This window comes from Vombatus ursinus, unplaced genomic scaffold (assembly GCF_900497805.2).
Source record: "Vombatus ursinus unplaced genomic scaffold, bare-nosed wombat genome assembly UNPS02005659.1, whole genome shotgun sequence".
Lineage (NCBI taxonomy): Eukaryota > Metazoa > Chordata > Mammalia > Diprotodontia > Vombatidae > Vombatus > Vombatus ursinus.
In genome coordinates, this window is record NW_020945437.1 from 6,408,825 (window position 1) to 6,436,468 (window position 27,644).

At 39.5% G+C, this 27,644-nt stretch overlaps 1 protein-coding gene across 2 annotated transcripts in view; it reads left to right on the forward strand.

Annotated features, from left to right (window-relative positions):
- Positions 1–27,644, forward strand: part of RAB38 (RAB38, member RAS oncogene family) — a 53,395-nt gene that overhangs the window by 4,315 nt on the left and 21,436 nt on the right. For both annotated transcript variants that reach the window (XM_027848299.1, XM_027848298.1), the window contains exon 2: positions 22,558–22,838. In XM_027848299.1, the coding sequence (XP_027704100.1) occupies positions 22,558–22,838 (281 nt within the window). The remainder of the gene's footprint in view (positions 1–22,557; positions 22,839–27,644) is intronic.

A 27,644-nucleotide genomic window follows, 5' to 3' on the forward strand; every position in this document is an offset into this window, starting at 1 on the left:
ACCCAGAGATAGATAGTGCAAGTCATTATATCCCCATTTTAGACAGGGGAATGAGAGCTCTGATAGTTAAATTACTGAACCAAGGTCATATGGCTGAGGGGTAGAGATTAGAGCCCAGACTTGCACCAGATCTTTTGACCCTCAAAATTAGTACTCTATCTCCCTATTAGAAAATTTTACACACATACTTTAACCCTCATGAGCTTTTTTTTTCTAAAGGATATAAAAAAAAAATTGTAGATTACTGAATCAAAGAGTTTCCTGGATGGAAGGGTCTTCAGCAACCCTCTAGCCCATACCTGAAAAAGTATACCCTCTGCAGTATACCTGCCAAGTGATGTGAATGGCAGTGTGACTCAGTGGACAGTGCTAGAATGGCATGCTCTAACAAATGCTTCTGATACTTATTAGCTGGATGGCCAGAGGCAAACTGGTTTACTTCTCTGAGCCTCAGTTTCTTCATCTGTAAAATGGGAATAACAATAACTGTAGTACTAGCCTGACTGGCTTGTGATGCCCCTGATAGTTTGTCAAGCCCCTTTCAAAGCATTATGTCAGTTATTAGTAAGCAGCCATCCTGCCTTTGCTTGAAAACTTCTAATAGGAGGAGCTCACTATCTCCTGAAGCATGTGAATTAGCAGGTCTTTTTGACATCAAGCCTAAGTTTGCCCTTTTTTGCAATTCCTACTCATTGTCCATAATTCTAGCATGGAACTGGTTTGTTCCTTCTGGCAGCTACAGTCTTATGGAAAGACCATTGGCTTTGGAGGCAGAATTGGGGAGAGGGAGGGCATGGTCAAATCCAAATTATTACCAATATGACCTTGGGCAAGTCACTTGACTTTCCTTATCTGCAAAATGGCTAATGTACTAAGGACTTGAAAATTGGACTAAGGACCTCTCAGTTTCTTTCCAGATGGAGAGATTTTCCTGTGATTCTATGACGGCCCTTCAAATATCTGAACACAACTATAATAATAATAATAATATTTAGATAATAATATTACCTATCATTTGTATAGCAGGTTTCCAATAAGTTATCTTATTTGCTCCTCACAACAACCCTGGGAAGGGAATAAGCATTTATATGGTGCCTAGTAAGCACCAAGTATTATGCTAAAAGCCCTTTCATTTTTTATGCAAATGTCATCTCATTTGATTCTTACAGCAATTCTAGGAGGTAGATGCTGTTATTATCCCTATTTTACAGTTGAGGAAACAGAGCAAACAGAGCTTAAGGGACTCCAAAGGTTCACGCACAGCTTCTAAGTGTCTGAGGTCATATTTGACCTCAGATCTTCCTGACTCTAGGCCCAGAGCTCTATCCACTGCATCACTTAGCTGCTCCATTAACCTTTACTCTGGGCTTAACCCTGGTTCCTTCAGCCAATCCTCATTTGTCCTAAACTTGAGGTTATACAATAAGGAAGAACAATTTCTTTGGGCCAACTTTCCATTTTGAAGGAGCTGATTATCCAACTGGTGAGTCATTTAGGCCTTTTGACCTCTCAATCCTGGCTTCTGGACTTCGGGACATCTGTACTCACTGGCAGAACAGATACAGAACGTAGAGGTAGAGAAAATTTCTTCCTCTATAAAAATGAGAAGATTGTACAAGATGGCTTGTGGAAGTGAGATTAGATTTGCTCCTTTTGGCCTCAGAGGACAGGTAGAAATTGTAGGGGAAAACTTGTCCTTGCCCAGCCAGGGTCACAACAGCTAGTGAGTGTCCAAGGCTGGATTTGAACACAGATCTAAAATTCTCTAAGCAGGTAGAAATTGTAGAGGCCAACTTAGGTTTCATGTAAGGAAAAATAACATTCTCTAAGTTAGAGTTGTTCAGAATAATAATAACTCACATCTATATAATTTGTTGCATTTTTCAGTAGTGTCTGACTCTGTGACCCCCTTCAGGGTTTTCTTGATAGAAATACTGGAGTGGTTTGCCAATTTCTGCTCTGGCTCATTTTACAGATGAGGAGACTGAGGTAAACAGGATTAAGTGACTTGCCCAGCCAGGGTCATACAGCTAGTAAGTGTTTGAGGCTGAATTTCAACTCAGGTCTTCCTGATTTTAGGCCTGGTACTCTATTCACTGCGCCACCTGTTTTCATCATAACAATCTTGTGATCTTGGTAATATGAATATTATTATTCCCAGGTTATAGATGGGGAAACTGAGATTCTAAGTGGTTAAGTAATTTACCTGTCTCACATAACAGACCACGTTTACTATGTGCTAGGCAATTGTGCTAAGGGCTGGAGATAGAAATAAAAGCCTGCTAGAGAGTCCCTGGATTCAATAAGCTTGCATTCTCAATACCTAGAGGGAATATGTGGCCCACAGGAACACTTATATATGGTTTAGTGGCCCCTCTTTCTGTATTTCAGTGTGACATTACTAGTCTAGATGACCCTTGAGGACCCTTCCAGCTTTGAGATTCTGTAATTCTACGTGGCCTCTAATGTTGTTGCAAGTTTTGATTACTCTTCATTTAATTCAATTTAGTAAACATTTATTGAGCACTTACTATGTGCCAGGCACGGTGCTGAGCTCTGGGAATACAAAAAGAAGGAAAAGACAGTTCCTACCCTCAGGGAGTTTACAATCCAATGGAACAGACAACATGCAAACAAATATATACAAAGCAAGCTGTATACAGGATAAATAAGAAATAATTAACAGAGAGAAAGCACCGCCATTACGAGGGGTTGGGGAAGGCTTCCTGCTGCAGGTGGGATTTTAGGTGGGACTTAAAGGAAGCCAGAGAGGTCAGTAGTTGGAGTGGAGGAGGGATAACATTCCAGTCACAGGGGACAGCCATGTCATACCATTTGATGTTCTAGGGTTACTTGTAGCTCTAACATTCTATAGTTAGAGGCAGCTAGGTGGTACAGTGGATAGAGTGGAGAACTTGGCACTGGGAAAACCTCAGTTTAAATCTTTCCTCAGGCCCCTGCGGGCAGTGTTACCCATGGCAGGCCTTTCTTAGCCCTAATTTCCTCATCTGTAAAACTGGGATGATAATAACACTGACCTCACTATGTTGTTGTGAGGATCAAATGAGTTAATATAAGTAATGAGTAATATAAAGTGCTTTGCAATAAATAAATGCTAGCTCTTATTATAATTCTCTGAAGTTAATATTAATTACTGCCAAAATATTTGGTAAATGAAGATGATGAAACTATTGGCTATCACTTGCTTTGGAAATTTTTGGTAGATCCTGGATCCTAGAGATCATCAGCAGAAAAATTCTTAGGCCGAGCCACCCCATCTTACTCCCTGCCAATACCTCCCTTCCCATTGAGTGGGTGGTTTTTGTTTGTTTGGGGGAGGGAGCAAGAACGATTTAAAAACAGAATTTTAGTTTCATGTTAAGACATGTGGTGATCCTTGGAAACAGGTTGCAGAAACTGAGGGGATCTGATTAGCCAAAGCCAAAAGACACTGCAGTGGACCTTGAATCTCTTGAAAAAGGCCTAAACTTTTTAGGTAGGAATTTTCATAGACACAACAGTCATGAACCTGGAGAATATATCCATCCGTTTAAGTGGCTAAGACGCTGAGTGCCAAGCACTATATAAATTACTGGCTATTGAGTGAGTTGCTTCATCATCCTCTGCCCTCCCTCTTCCTCATCTCTCCCTATTCAGATTCTTACTCAACCTTCAATGCTGCCTCCTCCAAAAAGCCTTCTCTGACCTCCCCCATGGCAATTGATCCTCTAAACTTTTCTAACACCATGCTTATATGCCATTCTTTTACAATACTAGACATATGGGAGTATTTGTGTATATACAGCAGTGTCTATATGTGTGTGTCTGTATGTACGCACAGGGAAAGAATGCCGGATTTGATGAGGACCTGGGTTCTTATTTTGATTCTAGTACTCTAGTACTGTACAAGTCAATTAACTTTCCTGGGGCTCAGTTTCTTTATCTGTAAAATGAGGGGGTTGGGTGAAATGGCCTCTGTGGCCCTTTCTAGCCTTAAGTGTATGATCTTAACAGCCTCTGTTATTTGAGTCTTAAGACAACCCTGTAAGAAGAGTGTTGATGACTCCCTTTTGCAGGGGCTCAGAGAGGTTCAGTGTTTTGCTGATGGTTGCACAGCTCATAAGTGTTGGAGGTGGCATTTTAACCCAGGTTCTCTCAACTCAGAACCAGTCTTTACTATTTCCACTGCACCCACTCTGCCTTCCCCTGGTTTGCATCAATTGATTAATAGGTTACTTGCTATCTGGTATGAACAGAATTCTCTGAATTCAGATTTATAGGATCCAGGGTGAAATATACATTCTTTTAAGGTTGGAAGAAATAATGTATGGAATGAATTATATAAAGACAATAAAATAATGGAGTTGGAGGCAGCAGGGTTGGGGCTGATCATCTTTGAATTTTCCCTGGGCTGTCCTTATGGTTCTGACCTGTCCCAGATCCTGGGCCATGGGGAACTGAGATGTTGTGCTGGGGTAGGGAACTAAGCAAGCAGGTAACGTTCCCTATGAAAGGAAATTAGGATGTTTGTGAGACATTTCTGTCGAGGTTCAGAATGTCTGTTCCTTCTCATAACACATCTGAGGTTGTCACTATCTAAAGTGTTGGGCTAGGGGAACCCCAAGCTTGACCTCGCGTGGATCATTATCTTCTTATGTTGCAAGAGTTGTTACCTCCTTGTGATTTCCTTAAGTCTTGGTTAAGCATCCAGACCAACCATGAGAGTTATAGACCTGTATCTTTAGTGTGCAACAGCATACTAGATTTGGAGGCCAGAGACTTGGATTCATGTAATAATAATCATAGTAGCTAGCATTCATCTAACACTTTAAAGTTTGCAAAATGCTTTGCAGATATTCTCATTTGATCTTCACAGCGATCCTGAGAGGTAGGTTCTGTAGTTATCCTCATTGTACAAGTGAGGAAACTGAGTCAGGCAGGGATTAAGTGACTTATTCAGGGTAACATAGCTAGGAAAAGTGTCTGAAGTAGGTTTTGAACTCCAGTCTTCCTGACTCCTTGTGAAGCACTGTACCTACTGGGCCACCTGCCTGCCTCTATGTCTCAGCTGGATGGGCCTGGGAATATCACTCAACTATTCTGAGTCTTAGTACCCTCATAGCTATAATGAGAATGATAATATTTACACTATGTACCTTGCAGGACTGGGGTCAGAAAAGGGCTTTGAGAGCTTTAAGCTAGTTTATAAATGTGAAGAGTTATATTAAGGAAATGAATGCATATTGACCTAGAATTCAGAAGACCTAGGCTCTAATATCAGGCCTGCTTCTCTTAAGTCTCAAGTTTGTTTATTGATTTTGATTCAAATGAAATGGGCTGGACTTAGATGATTTCTAAAATCCTGTTGGTTAACTGACTATTTATCAAATTTACCTACAATTTATTTGTTTCTTGTTATATACCCACCATGTGTCAGGCACTGTTCTGGATGCTAGGAGTAGACAGAAAATCAAACAGTCTTGCTGTAAGATACAGAGGAAGTATTTTATTCTTCCACAATTCTCTGGGTGCGTTAAAGAAATGAAAATAGAATACCCAGATGGTGGAACATAGTTATCTGGGAAGTGTATTTGAGATCTGGAGAATGTGGATGTCTATAATATATGCCTGTATATTACATAAAGACTACTGCCTTAGATTTTAGGATGAGTTCTGCAGACTGTCTAGTTATTGGTCCAAACTCATTACCCTTCTCTACTGATTTGCTTACTTCAGTTTTTGTTTTAATCCTACATGGCTGGTGGAGTCCCTAGGCTCAATAACAGAACTTGAGTTTACATTGGAGAGAATTAGTGTAAGGACAGGGGATGAAAACAGACCACTTACAGTCCCCTAAGTGCCTCCTGGGAAGGGAAAGAGTCTATTTTCATGGATGAGCAATACTAGTGGAAATTCAGAGTGTGCCATGGTCTTCTGGGCTTTATAAAGCCACCTCATTTACTTAATCTTCACAATCAGAATGGCAAAATAATAATACTTTATTGTTTCAAGTAAGGAAAGTGGCACCTACTACTTGCCAGACCTATAGAACCTATGAATATTATCTCATTTGATCCTCACAACAACTTTGGGTTTAAACTGAGACCAGAAGAAAGGCAGGGAAGCCAGAAGGTAGACATGAGGAGGAAGAGCATTCTTGGTATGGGAGATAGTCCGTATAGGAAGTATAGCCATAGTCATACTGCTAGTAAGAATTAAGGTGAAATTCAAAGCCAGGTCTCTCTCTCCTTACTTTGGGTCTAGTGTGCATTCATTCATTCAATCAATTAACATTTATTAAATGCCAGTTATGTGCCAGGCACTATGCTAAGTATTGAGGATACAAAAAGAGGCAAAAAACAATCCCCATTCTCAAGGAATTAGTGGTCTAATAGGGGCAGACAACAAACATACACAAACAAGCAATGTATAGGATAAGCAGGAAATAATTAAGAGGAAAGGCACTAGAATTAAAGGAAGTTGGGAAAGACTTTCTGTAGAAGTTGGGATTTTAGTTGGGACTTGAAGGAGGAAGGGAAGCTAGTAGGCAGAGAAAAGGAGAGAGAGAGCTGAGAGATGGAATGTGAATCAGCCAGGAGGTCAGAGTCAATGTACAACACTGTCTCCTTGTCTGGCTTTATTCAATCGGTGAAGGACTCATAGTGCTTACCTAATACTCGACTAGGTGCTTTGGGGTATATGAAAAACAATAAGAAATAGCTGTCTGGAATAGAGAATACAACTTATTTCCATATTAAGAGATTAGGTGTACTAATTAAGTATGTAGTTTAACACATTAATAATAATGGTGATTGATAATCACAGGGAAGCTGCTCTTAGGCCAGCATAAGGAAAACATTTCCTAACGATGAGAGTTGTCCAAAGATGGGGTAGGTTGTCTGGAGTGTGGAGTGTTGGAGAGAAGTAATGAGCTCCCCACGACCGGTGGTCTTTGCAGAAAGTATTGTAGATGATAGTCATGGTTTGTAGAAGGTTCTGAGCTCTTCTGCAATTTGGAGATTCTGCGATTTTGTAGAAAAAAAGGCATGATGCAGGCCTACAGAATTAATTTTGATACACTGGAAAGCATATGTGAAGAATCCAGCAGAAGTGCTTTCGGGACTTTCTTTAAGGAATGAGTTTTCTCTGACCATAGATGATCAGTCACAACCTGTGATTGCCGCCAGCTGTGTATATGGAGACCTGAGCTTGGATCCTGGAAAACCTACATTCAGCTCCCTCCTCCAAGTATACTGTGGCTCCGACTCCGGGCAAGTCACCTGACCATATGCTGTGGATGCCTCTCTAAGACTGTAATTTGCTGACCTGCTTTTATAAAAGGAGTTTCCTCACCAAGAATTCCTTATACTGATGAAATAACAGATACAGTCCCTCCCCTTTTCCCTACACAGAGAATGAGAAGGTATGGAGGACTGTGATAGTATCTTACAGATGGATTTTGAATCTAGTCAAGTGTCCTGGCCTCAAGAAACCTGTGATCTGTGAGAAGTCCTTTTCCTCTGTATCCTGTGTAAGAAAAATAGTTTGGCAAGAAATTTATTGCTTCAAACGATGGTTCCTACTGGTGGTATGCACATTTGATAGAATCAGTTTTATTAAGTAGAAAAGCTCCCCTCTTTAAATGAGGACCTGAGAGGCAGCATAATAATTTGGTGAGGTGGGGTTCACATGGAAGGGGGCAGATGAAGAATGTATAGATAGATTCACAGCATCTCAGAGATGGAAGGAACCTCAGTGGCCACATACATGGCAAAAGATAGACATCAGCTAATGCTCTTCACAAAGGTTGAACCCACTGCCTCCTGATGTAGCTCATTCCTATTCTGGAGAGCTCTATTTACTAGAAAGCTTTTCCTTAACTTACACCTAAATTTATCATTTCCACCCATTGGCTCTAATTTTGGCTCATAGGACCAGGTAGTCAATCCATAAACATTTATTATTAGGGATGTACAATATGCCAGGCATGGTGCTAAGTACTGGGGATCCAGAGAAAGGTAAAAGACAGTCCCTGCTCTAAAGGAGCTCCTATTCTAAGGGAGAAACAACATGTAAACAACCATAAACTAGCTTGGGACCACCTAAGTGGCACAGTGGATAGAATTCTGGGCCAGGAGTCAGAAAGACTTTTCTTTCTTGAGTTCAAATCTTGCCTCAGACACTTAACTATCTGTGTGACTCTGAACAAGTCACTTAATCTTTTCTTCATCTGTAAAATTATCTGGAAAAGGAAATGGCAAGCCACTCCAGTGTCTTTGCTGAGAAAACCCCAAATGTGGTCACAAAGAGGCAGACATGACTGAAACAACTGAACAAATACCTTTATTAATGTAGCCCAATATCTCTTTAGCTTTTCTGGATGCCATATCACACTCTTGATTAATATTGAGCTTTAAGTTCACTAGGACTGCAAGATATTTGTAAACTTCTGCCTAGTTACTTGATTTTTTAACTCAGATGTGAAACATTAATTATATTTATCCCTATTAAATTTCATCCTCTTCCATTGTTCAGCCAGAGCTGCCCAGTGTGAGCATCAGGCCCAGCCAGAAGACTCAAAGATGTGCAGTATAATAAGGACTTAGTAAATGCTTGTTGACTTAGATCAAATTATCATCAAAAGGGCTTTGCAGCTAGAAACTAATTAATCCTCCATAGAGAAGAAGTTCTGTAGTGGAAAGAGGACTGGACCTGGATCCAGGAGTCCAGGGTTCAAGTCTTGGTAACTGTAATCCACAGGAGTTATCTAACTTCTGTGAGCCTCAGTGTTTTCATCTTTATAATAGGTGTAATAATACATGCACTATCTATGTGTGAGAAAAGTGTTTTGAAAACATTAAAATTAAATGTGAGTGATTATTATTATTTTCTTATGCCTTCTTTGGACTAAATGGGAACATTAGAAAAGTTAGTGTGTATCTATAAGTACCGCTTTCCTAGAATCATAGCCTAATTCTAATTACCTAATAGAATTATCTAATTCTAATATCCTTCCTCACTCCTTTTTAAGGCTACAAATGAAGTATTCTATTTGTGAATATTTTTAAAAAATCTTTTTAAAAAGTCTACTTACTTTTGATAACCCATTAAATTCCTGAGAGAGTGAGGCTGACAGGAATGCATCCCTAAGGGGCTAACATCCTGGGCTTAGAGCCATGCAAGGCACCTTAGAGAGACACCATATGGTTCCATCTCATTATTTTCCAGATGAGGAAACTGGGCTATGGTGTGACTAGCTTAAGGTCACTCTGGGAGTTGGGGTCAGAGCCAGGACTAGAATCCAAGTCTCCTGACTCTCATTCCAAGGCTTTTTTCATTGGAGCAGATCAACAGAAATTGCACACAATCGTACTTTTTCAGGACAGATTTTTTTGTTTTGTTAGTGAGTGAAAGAGCAGATTAAAATACTAAATGCATGGGTTAGGAACGCACAGTTGGTGAGAAATGCTTCTTTGTTGGCACAGCTCCTGGGCATAAATGAATTACTCTTACTGAGGTATGCTAAGAGCTTCTTTTAGTAGTGGTGTATGGGATTCAGCAGAGGATGGAAGGCCAGCAGAGCCGATTCAAGGTCTCTCTCCTGAACTCTAGTCCTCATCACCGAGGGCCTACTGGACATTTCAGGCTGTTTGTCCAGGTCAAGTTTCAGTCTCCAAACATTCTAAAACAGCCCTCATTGTCTTTCCTTGCAAACTTATCCCTCTTCCACGCTCCCTGTTTGCCGTAAGGACACTACCATCCTCCTCGTCACCTAACTTCAGTCTCGGTTCGTACTCTACTCCTCCCTCTCACTCACCCCCCAAATCCGGCTGGTTACTAAGCCTTATCATGTCTTTCTCCCCAACATCTCTTTTCATCTGCTCCCTTCTCTCCACCCAAGCCCTAGTTCAGGCCCTCCCTCATCACCTTCACCTACTACAAGTCTAAATATACCCGGTCCTTATTTGATAAAACACAGGGGCACCCTATTGCCTCTAGAGTCAACTATAAACTCCTGTTTGGCATTTATAGCCTTTTGCAACCTCCTCATTTTCCTTACATATTGCTACCTTTTATGTACACTGTGGCCCAGTCAAATTGGACTTCATTCTATTCCTCAGAAATGACACTTGGGTTTTCATGCATTGCTGACCTCCTATACCTAGAATGCATTACCTCCATCTTTCAGGATCCGTAGTTTTCTGCAAGGCTAGCTCAAAGCACTACATGAAGCCTGTCCTGGCCAGGAGAGCTATTACTGTCTTACCTTCAAAATCACCTTATATCTATAGATACCTATCTATATGTAAGTGGGGCAGCTAGGTGGTGCAGTGGGTAGAGCACTGGGCATGGAATCAGGAAAATTCATGCTCATGGGTTCAAATCTGGCCTCAGGCACTTACTTGCTATGTGACCCTAGGCAAGTCACTTAACCCTGTTTGCCTCAGTTTCCTCATCTGTAAAATGAGCTGGAGAAGGAAATGGCAAACCACTCCAGGATTTCTGTCAAGAAAACCCCAAATGGAGTCATGAAAAATCAGACATGACTGAAATGACTCTGTAGTAATCACAGCCTGTATATAAATGTCATCTTCCTTGCCTTGTCTGTAACTCCTCAAGGTCAGGGATTCTCATTTTTGTCTTTGTATTGCAAGTGCCCAGCACATTTTAGGAACTTAATAAGTGTTTGTTGATGAGAAGTAATGAGGATCTGCTGCAAGGAAGTAGAAGCTTGTTGTGGTGGAGAGAGCTCACTTCTTAGAATTAGAAAACTTGGGTTTAAGACCTTTTTCCATTACTTGTGAAATATGAAGATTTTGTAACATTGGATGAGAGAGAGAGATGGAGTGCTTCTCACTTTGGCAATGCAAGAAGAGTGATACCATTGACAGTAATTAGGGAGTAGGAAGGGCTTCAGGGAGACCGGTTGGACAGGTTGAGTTGGGGATGATGATGGTACAGACGTCGTAGTAAAACTGTCTTGTAGAATTTGGAAGTAGAGAGCCGCACCTAAGGAGAACCAGGACAGAGGTGTAGGGTTAGGACACATAGATCTGAGAGTAGGAATCATGAAGGTGATAGGGCCTGATAGGAAGTTCATATGGTGAAAAAAGAATAGAGGGCTGACCCCCAATCTTTGGTGGATAACCATACTTAGAAGAGGTCGATAGAAGCCATCCGATATAAAAACAGAACTAAGAAAATACTGTGATTAGGGAGGAAAAAAAATCTTAAGGAATGAATGAAGGAATGAATGATCAGATGTTAGCAATGACAACAGCAGCCTATATCTATCCAATCAAATGTTTACCTTTCTCATCTTTGTTTATGTTTGGGTTTACCATTTAATTATCTTGTAAGCTTTTCCTTATGGCCCCTCTCTTAAAAAGTGATAAAAGTTGATTGACTTCCCCTTGAACTTCCTCAGGTGAATGTAGGCTGTAGTAAAACACCTGAGAGTTTGAGTAATTAAAAAGAAATTCAACATGAATCGAAATGATTTAATCACTAGCCCTGGAAGACTCTGTTCAGTATTTTTTCTACATGAAGTACTTTCTTATTGTCTCACATGAACTTAATGCATCTTGTAGTCTAATACAAACAATGCATTTTCACAACCCAGGAGGGGATGGAAGGTTCATTCTTAGAAGGTATATACACAGTATTTTAAAGTAGTGAGTTTTTTATGTCATATGTTGGCATTTTGAGAGTGAAGTAAGGACTTAACTGTATATAATTATTTAGACACAGTTAGTTTGACCAGGTCTGTTAGAGCTCATCTTCATACTTTATTTTTTAAATAAACACATAATTTCCAATGAAGCACAAATCTATAATTTGAGAACTGAAACCAAATATTAACAGTGTGTTATGGCGGAAAGAATGATGGCTTTGGAGTCTGAGGACCAGGGTTTGAATTCTGGCTTTGCCACTTAACTAACTTTGTAAACTTGAATAAATAACTTGACCCCTCTGGGCCTCATTTTCCTCATCTGTAAAATGATGGAATTGGACCAGATGATCTTTAAGTTACCTTACAGCTCTAAATCTGTGAAATTCAATGGGAATCCTTAGATTGATGGTTTATTGGCTAGAGAATTATTTAAGGTATCTTGTTGTAGTGGCTTAAGAGTAGGCCTTGGAGTCTGGCAGATTTGGAAGAGCAAGCACCTGCTGATTTTGTGACCTTGGACAAGTCACTCAACTTCAAAGTGTCCTATGCAGCAATCTGAGACAAAGTTTCAGAGAACTCATTCCTCTCCACTGGTAAATGAAGTTCCATATTGCAGAGGAAGGGATTTCCTACATTAATGAAATCACAAGTCAGTCTTATCCAAGAAAACTCTAAACCAGAATCATACCTGGAAAGCCACATCCATAAGAGTAAGCTCCTAATATAAATGTCTTGAGTATTATTTATAAAACTTTTTAAAAACAAGGCACAAGGACCTGTTATCTCAAAAATGTAATGAAACATTATGATGTTCATTTGGTGAGATCTTTGAGTTTTATTATACAATTTCCATAGTCTGCATATTTTAGCTAACCTGAGCAATAGCTGGATGTTGATCATCATCATCATCATCATTGTCATCGTCATCATCATCATCATCACCACCATGTATTTAAATGCCTCCTACTGTGTGACAGGCACTGTGCTAAGCATAGGGATATAAAGAAAGGCAAAAACAAGATCCTTTCCCTCAAAGGGATCACAGTTGAATGTAGGAGATGACATACAAACAACTCTGAATAGGATATATTAGATATGTACAACTACGTTCAACGTACATTTAGATAATGTATAAAATACATCAAACCAGATCCTTAACCTCATTATTACTCACAAGTGTTTCACGTCCACCATCCATAACTTGGAAATTCTTCTGTCTTATCATAACCTCTCATCCTATCATCTGTCTCTGTGTTTAACCCCTCCTACACCTGTTCTCTCTTTTCTCCACAAGGTTGTCACCCCAATCCTCCCTGCTTTTTCCTGCAATTTTCTCCATTCAGAGTCTCAGTCTTAGAGTTAACTGGGTCAGCTTTATGCTGTCTTCTTACCAACTCTTTCTTTCCAAACCATAATTTGAGGTTACTTCTGCCATTCACCTACTCTGCTCTCTACACATGTTGCTGAATGTCTGTGGAAGAAGCCACATTATTGTCACAGACATTTTAGGTAGTACAGTGGAGAAAGCAATGAATGGACTTGGAATCAGGAAGCTCTGAATTTGAATCCTGCGTTGGACACTTACTACCTGTGTGACCCTAGGCAAGTCGCTTAAACTTTCTCAGGCCCATCTTTAAAATGGGGAGAATAATAATAATAATCTTTAAAATGGGGAGACTAATCAATAAAATGGAGAGAATAATCAATAAAATGGGGAGAATAATAATAATAGCAACCACAATTAAAATAATAATAAAGAACTCATATCTATATATTTTATAAATATTTTATATATTCGTAAACATACATTTAAATAATATATACATATGAATATATTTATAACTATAAATATTTATATATTTTAAAGTTGGTGGGTTTTGTTTGTTTTTACAAGGCATTAGGGTTAAGTGACTTGCCTAGGGTTATACAGCTAGAAAGTGTTGTATCTGAGGCCAGATTTGAACTCAGATCTTCCGGACTTCAGGTCTGGTGCTCTATCCACTGCACCACCTAGATGCATCCGTCTCTTGTTTTGTTTTGTTTTGGTTTAGCATTTTAAAATTTTCATATCATTTCACATATTATCTCATTTGACCTAGATCCTTAAAAAAACTCAAAATGCTATATAAATGTGAACTCTTTTTATTGTTATTGTAGTTATTATTATTACTATTATTGTTGCCATTATTATTATTACTATACTGACTGGATCCAGGTCAAATTTAGGTAAACTCCACTAGGCCCTCACAGCTCTATGACAATCCCTTTACTCTTCCTTGATTGATTGACTTTCTCTTCTGTTCCCCCCAGGTCTGTCTCAAACATTCTCTTCTCTCCTGTCACCCAGACCTACCCTCCCCATTTCTTCTTAGTAGAGGACCTCACTTCTGAAAAAATTGAGCACCCTCACCTCCTCAGTGCTGTATTTCAAATTACCTTATGTCAGCTGCCACCCTTTCCTCCTTTCCTCTCTTCCCGGAAAAGGAAATGTCTCTTCTTATAAATCCTCCCTTTGTGCCCTTGGCCCCTTCCCCTACTAGCCTCCTCATTTTTTGCTTCTCTCCTAATTTCCCATGTCTCCTTATCCACTGTCTCCTGCCTACTGCTAACAAACATCCTTAATAAATCTTCACTGGACCCTGTCGTTTCTTACTCAAGACTGTCTTACATCTCTCTTTTCCCTCACAGACCAAGTCCTAGAAAAATCTTTCTACAGTCAGTGTTCACTTTCTCACCTCCCACTCACTTATCAACACCTCGCTTTCTGGCTTCCAACTTCATCATTCAACAGAAACTGCTCTTTCCAAGGTTACCAGGGAGCTCTTAATCGCCAAATCTGATCATCTTTTCTCAGTCTTCATCCTTCTTGACTTGTCCCATGCTCTTCTCATAGACAATCTCTCTTCTTTGGGATTTTGTGACATTATTTTGCCCTGGTTTTTCCTCCTTCCTCTCCGACTGCCCTTTATCAGTCTCCTTTTGTTGAATTTTCATCCAAATCTCCAAACCACCTCCTGCCTATTTCCCAAAGAATAGAGTAATCACTACACAGTAGATCAGACTGGAGAAATCTGGGTCAGTTTCTGTCTATAATTCTATTACTTCCAGTATGTAAGAACAAGTGAAATAAAGCCAGTTTTATTAAAGAGCTTTCCATTTTTTATGTCCTGTATTTAATTTTTTTAATATGTACTGTTTTCTCCTCATAGATTGTAAGCTCCTCAAAGTCAGGGATGATTTGGTTTTTGCTGTTATGTTTCCAATACTTAGCACAGTGACTGGTACATAGTTAATTTATAATAAATGCTTATTGAATAAATAATCTTAAATTATACTAGGTTCTATGATTTTATTAGTTTTGGGGAAACTCCAGAAACTCAGTACACAGCTAAACCTATTTATTTAACTTTGTCTTTGCATCCCCACTGCTCAGCATGGTACCTGGCACATAGTAAGCACTTTATAAATGCTTGCTGATTATTGACACCTAGAATCCTTATTAATTTGGGGAGGGGATAGAGGGATCCCAATGGCCCTTCTCTAATTCAGTGAATCTTGTTCCAAAATAATATTCACGATGATAAAATGTTTTACAGATATACGTCAACTCAGAACTAGATTGCTATCCGTCTGTGACTTAATAGATGAATCATAGAGAGTTTCTCAAGGCGCAGAGAAAGGATTTGTATGACCTTTCCAAGATCATGTAGCTAGGAAATGTAAGAGGCAGGATGTGAATCTAAGCCTCCCTTTCTCCAAAGTCATCATTCTGTCTACTATGCCACACCTACTTCTTTTAAGCTAAAAAGGTATATTGTAACTATTTAAAATCTTTTAGAATTCATTTTGAAATCTCTGCTACATATTCCATAAATTTTTAAGATTACTATTAATGATCACCCTAGCTTTTTGTTAAAACTCACTTTAAAATCTCTGATACACATTCAGTATATTTTTAAAGCTACTATCATTAATGGACACCTTAGCTTTTCACTACATCTCTAAAACTATTTATTTAATTTTGCTTTTATTTGCATCCCCACTGCTCAGCACAGTACCTGGCACATAATAAGCACTTTGTAAATGCTTGTCAGTTAACGCCTAGGAACCTTTGATGATTTGGGGGAATAGAGGGATCTCAGTGTCCCTCCTCTAATGCAGTTCTGAATCTTGTTCCAAGATAATATCTCACAACAATCAAGTGTTGTCTAAAGTGTTTTCCTCACAATATCCCTGTTCCATAATTCAAGGACCCCCACCCTGCATTTTATAGTCAATGTGAAGAATGAAGGCTCAGAGAAACAAAATGATTTGCCCACAGCCTGGCAGTGCTAGGACAGGGACCTCAGCCTGGCCTCATGCCTCCCGGTCCAGTCCAGTCCATCTGTCCCATTGCCTCTCTTTATTACCAGATTGTCGGGTTATAAGATCACAGATCTGGTGTTGGAAGGGACTTGAGAAGCCATGTAGTCTAACCTCATTTTTCAGACAAGGCAACTGTGGCCCAAGAGGAATTGAATGATTTTTTCCCAAGGTTACATGGGCAGTAAGCTTTGGAGGCAGAGGGTGAACCTAGTTACTGTGATACCAAAGCCAAGTTGGTTTCCAACTTGGTACCCCTCTGCTTACTGTATGTGAGAAAGAGGGTATCATATAGTTCTGGTGTCCACCTGTTTCCTGTGATGTAGTTCAACTGTGCTGCTTTCAGAGTGAAAACTATTGATGCACAGGACAAGTCTATTTTTTTTTTATTAATGGTTGGCAACTCCACAGTTTTGCCTTTAACATACACCTAAGCTTACTTATATAATTAACCCATGCTGTACATTCTTAATAGCTAAGCCAACCCAAATTTCACAAAACAAAAAGTTTTACAAAATGGCACAGTGGAAAGAACACTGAGGAGTTAGAGCTCTTGGCTTCCAAACCCAGCTGAGCCATTGGCGAACTGTGTGACCGCTGCTCACTGAGATGAGATATTGGAAACTGCTTTGCAAACCCCAAGATACGTAGAAATGTCCGCTACTGTTATTATTTTATTACTTTACTTTTCTGGGATTCAGTTTCTATGAAATGAGGAGGGTCAGTCAGTCAATAAGCGTTTATTAAGTGACTGCTATTTGCCAGGCACTGTACTAAGCCTTGGGGATTAAAAACATTAAAAAAATTTATTTTTAAATTTATTTATTTTATATTTATTATTAAAGTACTTTAAAAGACTAAAAATTAAAAATAAAAGGGGCAAAAGACAATCCTTGCCTTTAGGGAGCTTACAATTGGGTATTATTATTTTTTGGTTAGTATCTGATTTTACCAGTGTAGTTGAGGAAACACTTTCTATAGTCATGTAATTATCTGGTTACTTAAGCTCTCAGAGAGTTGTCTGAGGGTCAAGGTAAGTGACTAGCCTACTGTCACATAGCCGATATGTACCTGAAGCTAGATTTGAACCCAGGTCTTTCCTTTATCCATTATTCTAGGCTGTCTCTCAAGTCCCTTAATACAGTAACTGATGTTCATATAACACTTTATAGTTTAGAAAGTGTATTATCTCATGTGAGCCTCATAAAAAAACCATATGGGGTAGGTACTAAAGATGTTATTATCCCCATTTTATAGGCAAGAAAGCTGAGAGTCAGAGATTAAGTGATAAATCTGGGTAATAAGCCTCTGAGATAAAATTTGAACCCAGGCCAGGGATGGGAAACCTGCAGCCTCAAGGCCACATGTGGTCCTCTAGGTACTCAAACAAGTTTGGATTTGGTCAAAGGGCCACACCTGAGGAGCTAGAGGGCCACATGTGGCCTTGAGGCTGTGGATTCCCCACCTCTGACCCAGGCCTTTCTAAGTTCAAGACCAGCACGCCAATACCATGTGGTTTATACCATTCCCACTCTGAAATAATGATTCATATTTCTATGGTATTTTATGGTTTACAAGATACTTTCTTCATGGCAAGCAAGGATCACACAGCTAAGAAGGGTCAGGCACTGGCTTTGACCCTATTACTTCTAACTCTTAGTTCTTTGCTTACTCTATCATGACCAGGTTGTGCTACCTACTCCCCCATGATTTTCCTACCCCTTCCTCTTTCACTATTCAACATTCAGCATTTTCACAAATATTCTAGACATCACTAAAGCGGTAAAGTTCACAGTTAATGACATGTCCTAATTGTATTAATAGAGAAGAATATGTTGTCCAATATTAGAATATAATTATAAGAATATAGATATTATGTTACCTATAAATCTCTTATAATCATTGTATTTTATATCTGTAAATCTAGTAAAAGTTCTAAATATTTTAATGGTTTATAAATCAGAATTAGGAATAGGTATTTAGCATCCAGAATTCTAATTATTAAAGTACACTTAGGTAAAAGATAACACAGCATTTTAAAACACAATTATAAACTCAAAACAATTAACTTCATATTCTAATCGAAAATTACAAATTTATTTAAATTCTTTTGAAAGAATTAGCATTTTAACTCGGTTTCTTACTATAGATTGGTTTATATACTTTGAATCCAAAAAGAATGAAGAGAAATGAGAGTAAGCCCACCATTTTAAAAAAAAATGTACTCTTTAAAGTATATTTTTGTGATTAAATACTTTACCTTCATGGAACAAAATCTGAAGCCAATGATATTTCCATTGTTCCAGGGGTGGGGAATATGTGGCTTTGAGGCCACTTTTGACCGAATCCAAACTTCACAAGGGCCGCACTTGAGGACCTAGAGGGCCACATGTGCCCTCGAGGCCACAGGTTCCTTACCCCTGGTTGATCATTTATCTTGGCCTGTATGACATAGATATAGATTGTGTCTCCATGGGTGAAAAATGGACCATTGTGCAATGATTTGATATTTAATCAGTAAGGATACCTAGTATATGTTAAAGTTCCCTTTATCTTTTTTTTTTACCCTTTCTATGTTGGGCTCCCCTCCCCCAAATAATCAGCATAATTTGCTTAAAATCTTTACTAGCACATAGAAAATGAATGACAAACAAGGGCCATATTGTTCTTTTTGTATTAACTTAATTTTTCAGACAAAACCTAACATAAGCTCTTTGAGTATGGTGATTTTTTCATTTTTTTTCCTACCAGAACCTGAAATCATACCTTGCCACATATTGGTGCTAGCCCACAGTAGGTGCTTAATAAATGTTTATTGACTGAATTGGATTGAAATGATGGAAGAGAGGACAAAGTGGGATACAATATAAAATATTTTGTTTACCTGAGTTTAAATGCCCTTGGTTTTGCTGCTGCTGCTGATTATTAATATTATGATTATTATTATGATCATGTCTTTGACCTTGGTCCAAACACTTCACCTGAGCCTTAAATGCAGGGGATGGGTCAAATGACCTCGGAGATCCTTTCTTATTCTAACCTTGTGATGCCAAGTTTGAGAATCCATGCTGTTTATATTCTGAGTTTGACCTCTTTGCTGAAAAACTCTAAAGGCAAACCTCAGAGTCGGCCAGGCCAGTGACCTCAATATACAACAGTCAATTTATTTTTTCCTAAAACCAGTTATCTTTCTTCCTACACTTCCCCTCCCCCCACATCCTTTTTTTCCTTGCATGTACATGAGTATAAACACAAAGATATGCATTTGATTCTCATAATCTGAAAAAAAATAAGTTATAAAACTTAAGCTACGAAACACAATCTTTCTTCTCAAAGGCCACCTTATTCTAAAATGGAAGACCTCCTCACAAGGAGCCTATTGAGTAACACATGACTTAGCCCCTCATCTGATTAGTTCACAGAAATGGATCATAAGACCATTACAAAGCCCAGAAGCTATTAGAGTTCTGAATGACCGTACGTTTTTCCTGAAATGTTACAACCACGATGAACTTTATCAAAGGAAAGCAGTGTGTACTTCAGCACAAGCACACACGCACACACACACACACACACTCACAACCCGCAACCTAATTTGGAAAAGGTAGAAGTTCATTTGAGGGGTTATGTGTCATGTGAATGAATCCTCTTCCGTCCCCTGCCCCCACACACTTCACGTCATTGATTGACTGCACTAAAAAAAATATAGAAATAAAAATACTACTTTTTTGTTATAGACCTTGCAATAAGTATTGCCAGGACTGTCACATGCCCGCCTCACAGTTCTCTTCTCTATTTGAATATGACATTTTGAAGCATGCTGCCTTGTTAACCATAGTACATTGGTGTATTACGTATCCTTCAGTTCATCATATTTTATATGCATTTATTATTCACCTCCTGTGTACAGGGTATTGTGCATTTATTATTATACATTTATTTATTATTATACATTTATTATTCTCCTCCTGTGTGCAGGATATAGGAGGCAGCTAGGTAGTGCCATGGGTAGAGTACAGGGCCTGGAGTCAGGAAGATTCATCTTCCTGAGTTCAAATCTGGCCTCAAACACATACTAGCTGTGTGACCCTGGGCAAGTCACTTAACCCTGTTTGCCTCAATTTCTTCATCTGTAAAATGAGCTGGAGAAGGAAATGGCAAACCATGCCAGTATCTCTGTCGAGAAATCCCCAAATGGGGTCATGAAGAGTCAGATATGACCGAAAACGACTGACCAACAATAAAACTGAGGATATAGAGACAAAATGATGAAATGGTCTTTATACTCAAGGAGTCCTACAGTGTGTGGCACATAATAGGTGCTTAATAAAAGTTTACTGACTGATTCTTCTTGGGGGGACGGATAGCATGTACACAGATAAGTTAAGACAAAAACACAGTACAAAGTGAGTTTAAGAGAAAATGACTGTTATCATCAGGGAAAACCTTTGTGCAGAAGGTGGCCCATGTGCTATTCTTCAAAGAAGCCTAGGGATCCTAAGAGGCAGAGGTGTGCAGGGAGTGAATTCCAGGAGTGAGGTAGCCCCCTGTGCAAAGGCACACAGGTGGGAGATAGAATCGTACACAGGTAATAAATAACCAACGGCCTTCTTCATTCTGGTCTTTGGTTATGGCACAGATTCTGGAGATCTAACACTTAGTCCAGGAGGTAGGAGCATGGTGTTATGGAAAGGTCACTGCATTTGGAGCCACAGGGATAGCTGTTTCAGAATCCCAGTTCTGCTAATTGCTACCCGGATGACCCTTGGCTGGGTCATTGCCAAGCAAGTTCAACGTCTTTAACTTGAGGAGGAGACACAAGATAATTTTTCAATTCTCATTCTCTCTCTGAAATCTCATGATTTGTGCCCATGGTGTCTTGAATATACCAGGCACTTACTAATATTTTGTGAATTGACTTGAGAACTTTGTTTTAAAAACATAGCAGACTGAAGTTCCAGTCTTCTTCTTGTGTCCAGGTTGAATCTCAAAGATACACTGGAGCAGAAGCCTGATGGAGCAGCTAATAGAAGATCCTTCTTCCTGTCCCACTTCTCCAGAACAGATTGTTCTTTCCTTGAGGTGGATAGATAGAAGACAGAGATAATAGAGATAGATATGAGAGAGATCCAGGGTAGCGAGAGATAATAGAGAGAGATAAATATGAGAGAGATAATAGAGATAGAGATAAGAAGGATTGATGATAGAGATAATAGAGATAGATATGAGAGATAATAGAAGTAGATAACTGTGAAAGAGATAATAGAGATAGATAGGAGAGATAATAGGGATAGAGATAAGAGATATAATAAATAGATAAAAGAGATAATAGAGATAGATATAAGAGAGATCAATGACGGAGAGATAATAAAGATAGATATGAGATATAATAAATAGATATGAAATAATAGAGATAGATGTAAGAGAGATCAATGATAGATAATAGAGATAGATTTAAGAGAGATATATAGAGATAGATATAAAAGAGACAGCTGTACATTCACACACACTCAAAAGACAGAGAATGAAGCTGAATGTCCAAACCTGAAGCAAGGTGCCATCCTCCACTCCTTATTCTTACTGCCCATATTTAATCTGTTGCTCAGTTCTGTCCATTTTGCCTTTGCAAACATCGCGCATATGCCCTGTCCTCTTCTCTGACACTGCTACCATGCTGGTGCAGGTTTCCACCTCTTCGCACCCGGATTATTACAATAGCCTGCAGGTGGAGACCCCCTTCCTCAGGTCTTTTCCCCATTCTAGACCAACTCCTTCACTCAGCTGTCAAATGTATCTTCCTAAAGTACAGGTTTGACCATGTCACATTCCCCCACCCTCCCCAAACTCAAAAAATTCCACTGGCTCCCTATTATCTTCAGGATCAAATATGAAATCCTCTGTTAGGTTTTTAAAGCCCTTTGTAACCAGTTCTTTTCCTACCTTTCTGCTATTCTCACACATTACTCCTCACGTCTACTCTCTGATCCAGTGGCACAAGCCTCCTTGTCATTCCTCCTATGTCATTATCACCAGACTCTGCATTTTCCTGGCTGTCCTCCATGCCTGGAATGCTATTCCTCCTCACCTTTAGCTACTGGCTTCCCTGGCATTCCTTTAAATCTCAGCTAAAATCCCACCTTCTTCTAGAAGGTCCCCCTTACTGTTAGTGCCTTTTTTCTGAGCTTATCTTCCTTCTACTCTGTATACATCTTGTTTGTAAGTAGTTGACTCTTTTCTCCCCCATTAGACTGTGAGGACAGGACTTGCCTTTTGCCTTTCTTTGTATCCCCAGTGCTTAGTATAGCATCTGGCATGTAGTTGGTGTTTAATAAATGCTTAGTGATGTTGACTGACAGATAAATTGGATGTTTATGTCCAGCTCATATTTTTAAAAGCACACTTCTAGATTTGATATGTAGATCACTTCTTGAAAACTTACTGGTCTACAAAATACAGGCCCAACCCATGAGTTATAGTTCTAATAAAATTACAAATATGTGTTCTCTGCTTTGTTTTGACAGGCCAAGAAAGATTTGGAAACATGACAAGGGTCTATTACCGAGAAGCCATGGGAGCGTTTATAGTCTTCGATGTCACCAGGCCAGCTACTTTCGAGGCAGTGACAAAGTGGAAAAGTGATTTGGACTCCAAATTAACTCTCCCTAATGGCAAACCAGTGTCAGCTGTTCTGTTAGCCAACAAATGTGATCAGGGGAAAGACGTGCTCCTCAACAATGGGCTCAAGATGGACCAGTTCTGCAAGGAAAATGGCTTTGTGGGATGGTTTGAAACCTCAGCAAAGGTAAAAAAAAAAAATTAAAAATAAGCTGAAGTCCTTGCTAAGTATCAGACGCAAAAAAGTCACATATTTCCCAGTTTCTAAGGTGAAATCTGATCATCCACAAAGAAAACCAGCAATAGTATATGTAAGAATAAAATACAAAGGAAAGCCATTAGAATCGCAAGGAGATACTGACTTTTTAGGCAGTAGCTGTCTTGAAGACGTCCTAGACCAGGGGTGGGGAACCTGCAACCTCTAGGCCACATGTGGCCCTCTGGGTCCTCAGGTGCAGCCCTTTGAATCCAAACTTCACAGAACAAATCCCTTCTGTGATGTTTGGATTCAGTCAAAAGGGCCACACTTTGAGGACCTAGAAGGCCACATGTGGCCTCGAGGCTGCAGGTTCCCCACCCGTGTCCTATACTTACATAGTCAATTTGGAAGGGGTATTTTTAGGGGTCTTTGTAAAACAAATACACATTTATACATATGTGTGTGTGTGTATAATACATTTTTTTTTTTGTGGTTGTTGAGTCGCTTCAGTTTTGTCGACACTTCATAATCCCATTTGGGGTTTTCTTGGCAAAGATACTAGAGTGGTTTGCCATTTCCTTCTCCAGCTCATTTTACAGATGAGGAAACTGAGGCAAACAGGGTTAAGTGACTTGCCCACAGTCACACAGCTAGTAAGTGTCTGAGGCCAGATTTGAACTGAAGAAGATGAGTCTTCCTGACTTTAAGCCCAGCACTCTGTCTGCTGCTTTATATATAATAAATATAGACACACATTAAAAATCTAAAAAGCTCACAACATTGTAGATAAATTTAAGTCACCTGGCCAGATGAACTACATTTTTAGATACTGAAAGACTTGGCAGATTTGATGGTAGATTCTTTTTGAGGGCAGTAACATTTCATTTTTCTCCATATCCTGAGCATATAGAACAGTGCATTGCATATTGTAGACTCTTAATAAATACTTGGTGATTAACTGATTTTTTTTATTGCTGAACCTGTCTTATGAAAGATTATAGAGGATAAGATAATTGTTATGTGTTATGCCCAGAAAAGGGCAAATGTCCCAATTTTCAAAATAAGGGAAGAAAATGAAATGTGCTGACTATAGGCCAGTGAGCTTTTCTTTTATTTCTAGCAAAATTCACAATCTAGTCATTAAAGGGATGGCTAGTAAACCTATAGAAAAGAAAGCAATGATCACAAAGAGCCATCATGGCTTCATCAGGAACAGGGCATGCCAAGCTAACTTAAGGTCCTTTATTTTTTTTTTTTTGAGAGAGGTTATTAAACTGGTAGGCTAAAGTGTTGGTGTAGATATAGTTTACCTAGGTTTTAGTAAGCACTTGGTAAAGTTTATTTTTTTTGCTGTTCCTTTAGAAAAGATGGAATATGGTAGGCTAGATCAGGAGTGGGGAAACTGTAGCATTGAGGCCACATGTGACTTTCTAGGTCCTCGGGTGCAGCCTTTTGACTGAGTCCAAGTTTTAAAGAACAAATCCTTTTATTAAGGAGATCTGTTCTGTGAAGTTTGAATTCTGTCAAAGGGCCTTACTTGAGGACCTAGAGGGTCACATGTGGGCCTTGAGGTCATGGGTTCCCTACCCCCCCAGGCTAGATGATACTACAACCAAGTGTATTCAGAACTGGTTGCATTTCCAGAATTAAAGAATAGTCATTAATGCTTCTATGTCAGGTTAGAAGGAGGTCCTCAGTAGGGTGGTACTGAATGGCCCTTTCTGCTTTAACTTTTTTTTATCTTTGACTTGGATAAAGGCAGAAAAAGGGCACATATGATGGGAGACATGGCTAATAGACTGTCTTCAAGGGTTGTCATATTGTAAAGGGATTAGAAGTGCTTGGTGCCAGAGGGGAGAACTTGAAACAATAGGTAGAAATTGCAAAGAACATTTAGGGTTGAAGTAAGAAGAAATTTCTAAACAAGTAGATGGAGGTCCCAGGAGGCCATTGTGTTCCCTCTCCTTGGAGGTGTTCTGGCCTGTAGTGGATGATCACTCGTTGAGTATGTGGTAGTGAAAGCTGTTGGTCAGGTCGGAGTTGGACTCGCTGGCCGCTGAGGTCTCTTCCTCCCTGAAATTCACTCAGTCAGCAGTCAATAAACATTTATTAAGTGTTTAATTCTGCCAGGCACCATGCTAACTAGTAGGGATGCAAAGGAAGGTAAAAGATAGTCCCTGCTTTCAAGAGCTCAGTCTCAGTGGGGAAGATAACGTGCAAATTATTATATCCAAACAAGATTTACACAAGATAGGTTGGAGATAATCAACAGGGGAAAGACGGGGAGACTGGGAAAGGCTTCCCATAGAAGGTGGGATTTTAGCTGGGCGTTGAAGGAAATCAGGAGGCAGAGATGAGGGGGGAGAAAATTCCAGGCCTGGAGGAGAGCCAGCCAGTGAAAATGTCCAGAGTCAGAAGGTGGAGTGTCTTGTTCAAGGCCAGATACCCCTATTAGTTTAATAATCATAGATGTTCATTTGTGATCCTTTTTGGTTTTGGATAGCTCACTGTCCACAATGGTATGTGCTCCGGTGTTGACTGTCAATTTTATATAACTCTTGAGCTGAGTGCTGAGGCAGGAGGAAGGATCCAAAGAAAAATGAGGCAGAGTCTGTCCTCGTGGAGCATATAGCCTACTGAGAGCAAAATTAAACTTGTGATAACTTAAGAACTTAAGAACTCTGTGAAATTTAAGGGGCCATTGAAGACAACAGGTGCCATTGCAATGTAGTGCATAGTGAGCTACCAATAAGTGATCTGGGCAGAGAGGTATCACTTCAGCCACTGCAGTGGTCATAGAAACTAGTGGTGGGATACGACCTGGGACACGAGAGATAGCTAGCAAATAACAAACAAGCAGATGTGACTTATGCTTTCAGTCTCCCAGGCAATGATGTGCTATATTTGGAATGTCCTTCGTGCTATAATTCAGAGTTGTTTTTCCCAGCATTTCCATCAGTATTTGAACCACTCTGCCCCTCCTTGTCTACTGGTGTTTTTAACATTGCCGTGACAGATATCACAGGCTGAAACAAAATGCTACTGGTATTGTAGGGGTGGGAATGAGGATGGGATATGTTCTTTAATAGCCTAGATTGAAAGACTTGGATGTTACGTAAAGATTTGTCTGTATGTCACCAGACTTCCACATCACTCTTGATTAATTGTAAGTATGCTCCAAGGATAAAAATGTAAGAGAAAAATGAACTACATTGAAGTTGTGTAATTTCTAACATTTAGTGAAGAGGCCTATTAAACATAGGTCAGTTATATTTAATGGAGCCTACTTTACTTGGGTTATCTTTAGAATGCCCCAGAATTAAATTTGGAGACGCCACAGTTAGGCTACTTAGAGTGTTTTGTACTCAATTTTGGACCCTCCATTTTAAAATTCTTTGGACTGGCCTCTGTATTGTAACTCATTTTAGTATTAGGGAACTCCCAAGTGAAGAAGTCTCCTTTGCTAACATAGATTGTAAGTCTGGTGACTTTGCACAGCCCTTCCTCACTCAAATCCAATTCCCTCACATGTCATGGCATCACCTCCCTGATGTCATGGTCCTCTTCCACAACAAAGAACAAACAACAGCAACTAATATAAATTAGCACTTCTTTGTAACTTACAGTCTTAGAGAATTGCCTAGAGCACATAGAGTGTAAGTGCCATGTTCAGGCGACTAGTACTAAGTATAAGAACTGAAAGTCTCTAAAAGCTTCTCATAAGGCTTGCCCCTCATCCCCTGCAGATTGCTAAACTAGAAATAATCAGAAATAATTCTGAGGTTGTATAGATTTTTGGTGAGCACAGTATTTACTAGAGCAACAAAAAGTGATGAGATTATTATAAAGAGAACTTTAAAAGTCAAGGGACAAGGCATCGGTAGCCAAATTTTGATTAAATCTTTGAATTACTTTCAAGTTACAGACCATTTTTTAATTTAATAATGTTTAATTTCTTCCTGGGCATTGTCAGTGAGGTGAGATGACTAAATTCTGATTTAAAAATTTAAAGTCTTCATAGGTTCTGATGACATAAACACCACTGTAGGGCCCATCCTGCCCATCTAAAGCACAGAGCACTGGGCACCTCCAGTAGCAGAAATCCTAGTTAGCACCACCCTGGCACTTTGGTTATCCACACAGTTGCAACTCTTCTGGAGAATGGAGTGGGGTGGAGAGTGTTAAGGGTCAGTAGTGGAACAGGGATTCTCTTGTAACATTGACTTTATGGAAGAGGGAAGTTTGTCTCCCTCCACTTTGGTTGGGTATGAAATAGCTTGTGAGACTTCATACCCAGATCCACTGCTAGAACTGTTATGAGGATCCCATGAATCCAATAAAATAATCCTTCCTTGATTCAGAGGTGAAGTTCTGTGGAAAATGGAACGGTTGCCACTAATTTCTCCAACTCTTAACGTGTTTCTTTCTCTGTCCTTTCCTCTGTGCTATTCATCTACTCTCTCAGCCATTTGAATCAAAGAAGAAGGGAAATGGAACAGTCTGAATTTGCCAAGTAGCAGAAAATGCACAATGAACATTATCCTAAGAAAAGCTGATCACCTTGCTTCCTGCATCCTTCAATGCATTTGTGCCTTTCAGTTCATTTGAGAATCCCAGAGAGAAGAAAGAACCTCCTTGACTTCATTCCTAGAATACTGTAGCCCCAATCAGATGCTTTCCTTCTTTCTAACTTCATTCTTTCCTCTTCCTTTCTTCCTTCTTTTTTCCTTCCTTCCTCCCTCCATCACTTCCTTCCTTCCTTCCTTCCTTCCTTCCTTCCTTCCTTCCTTCCTT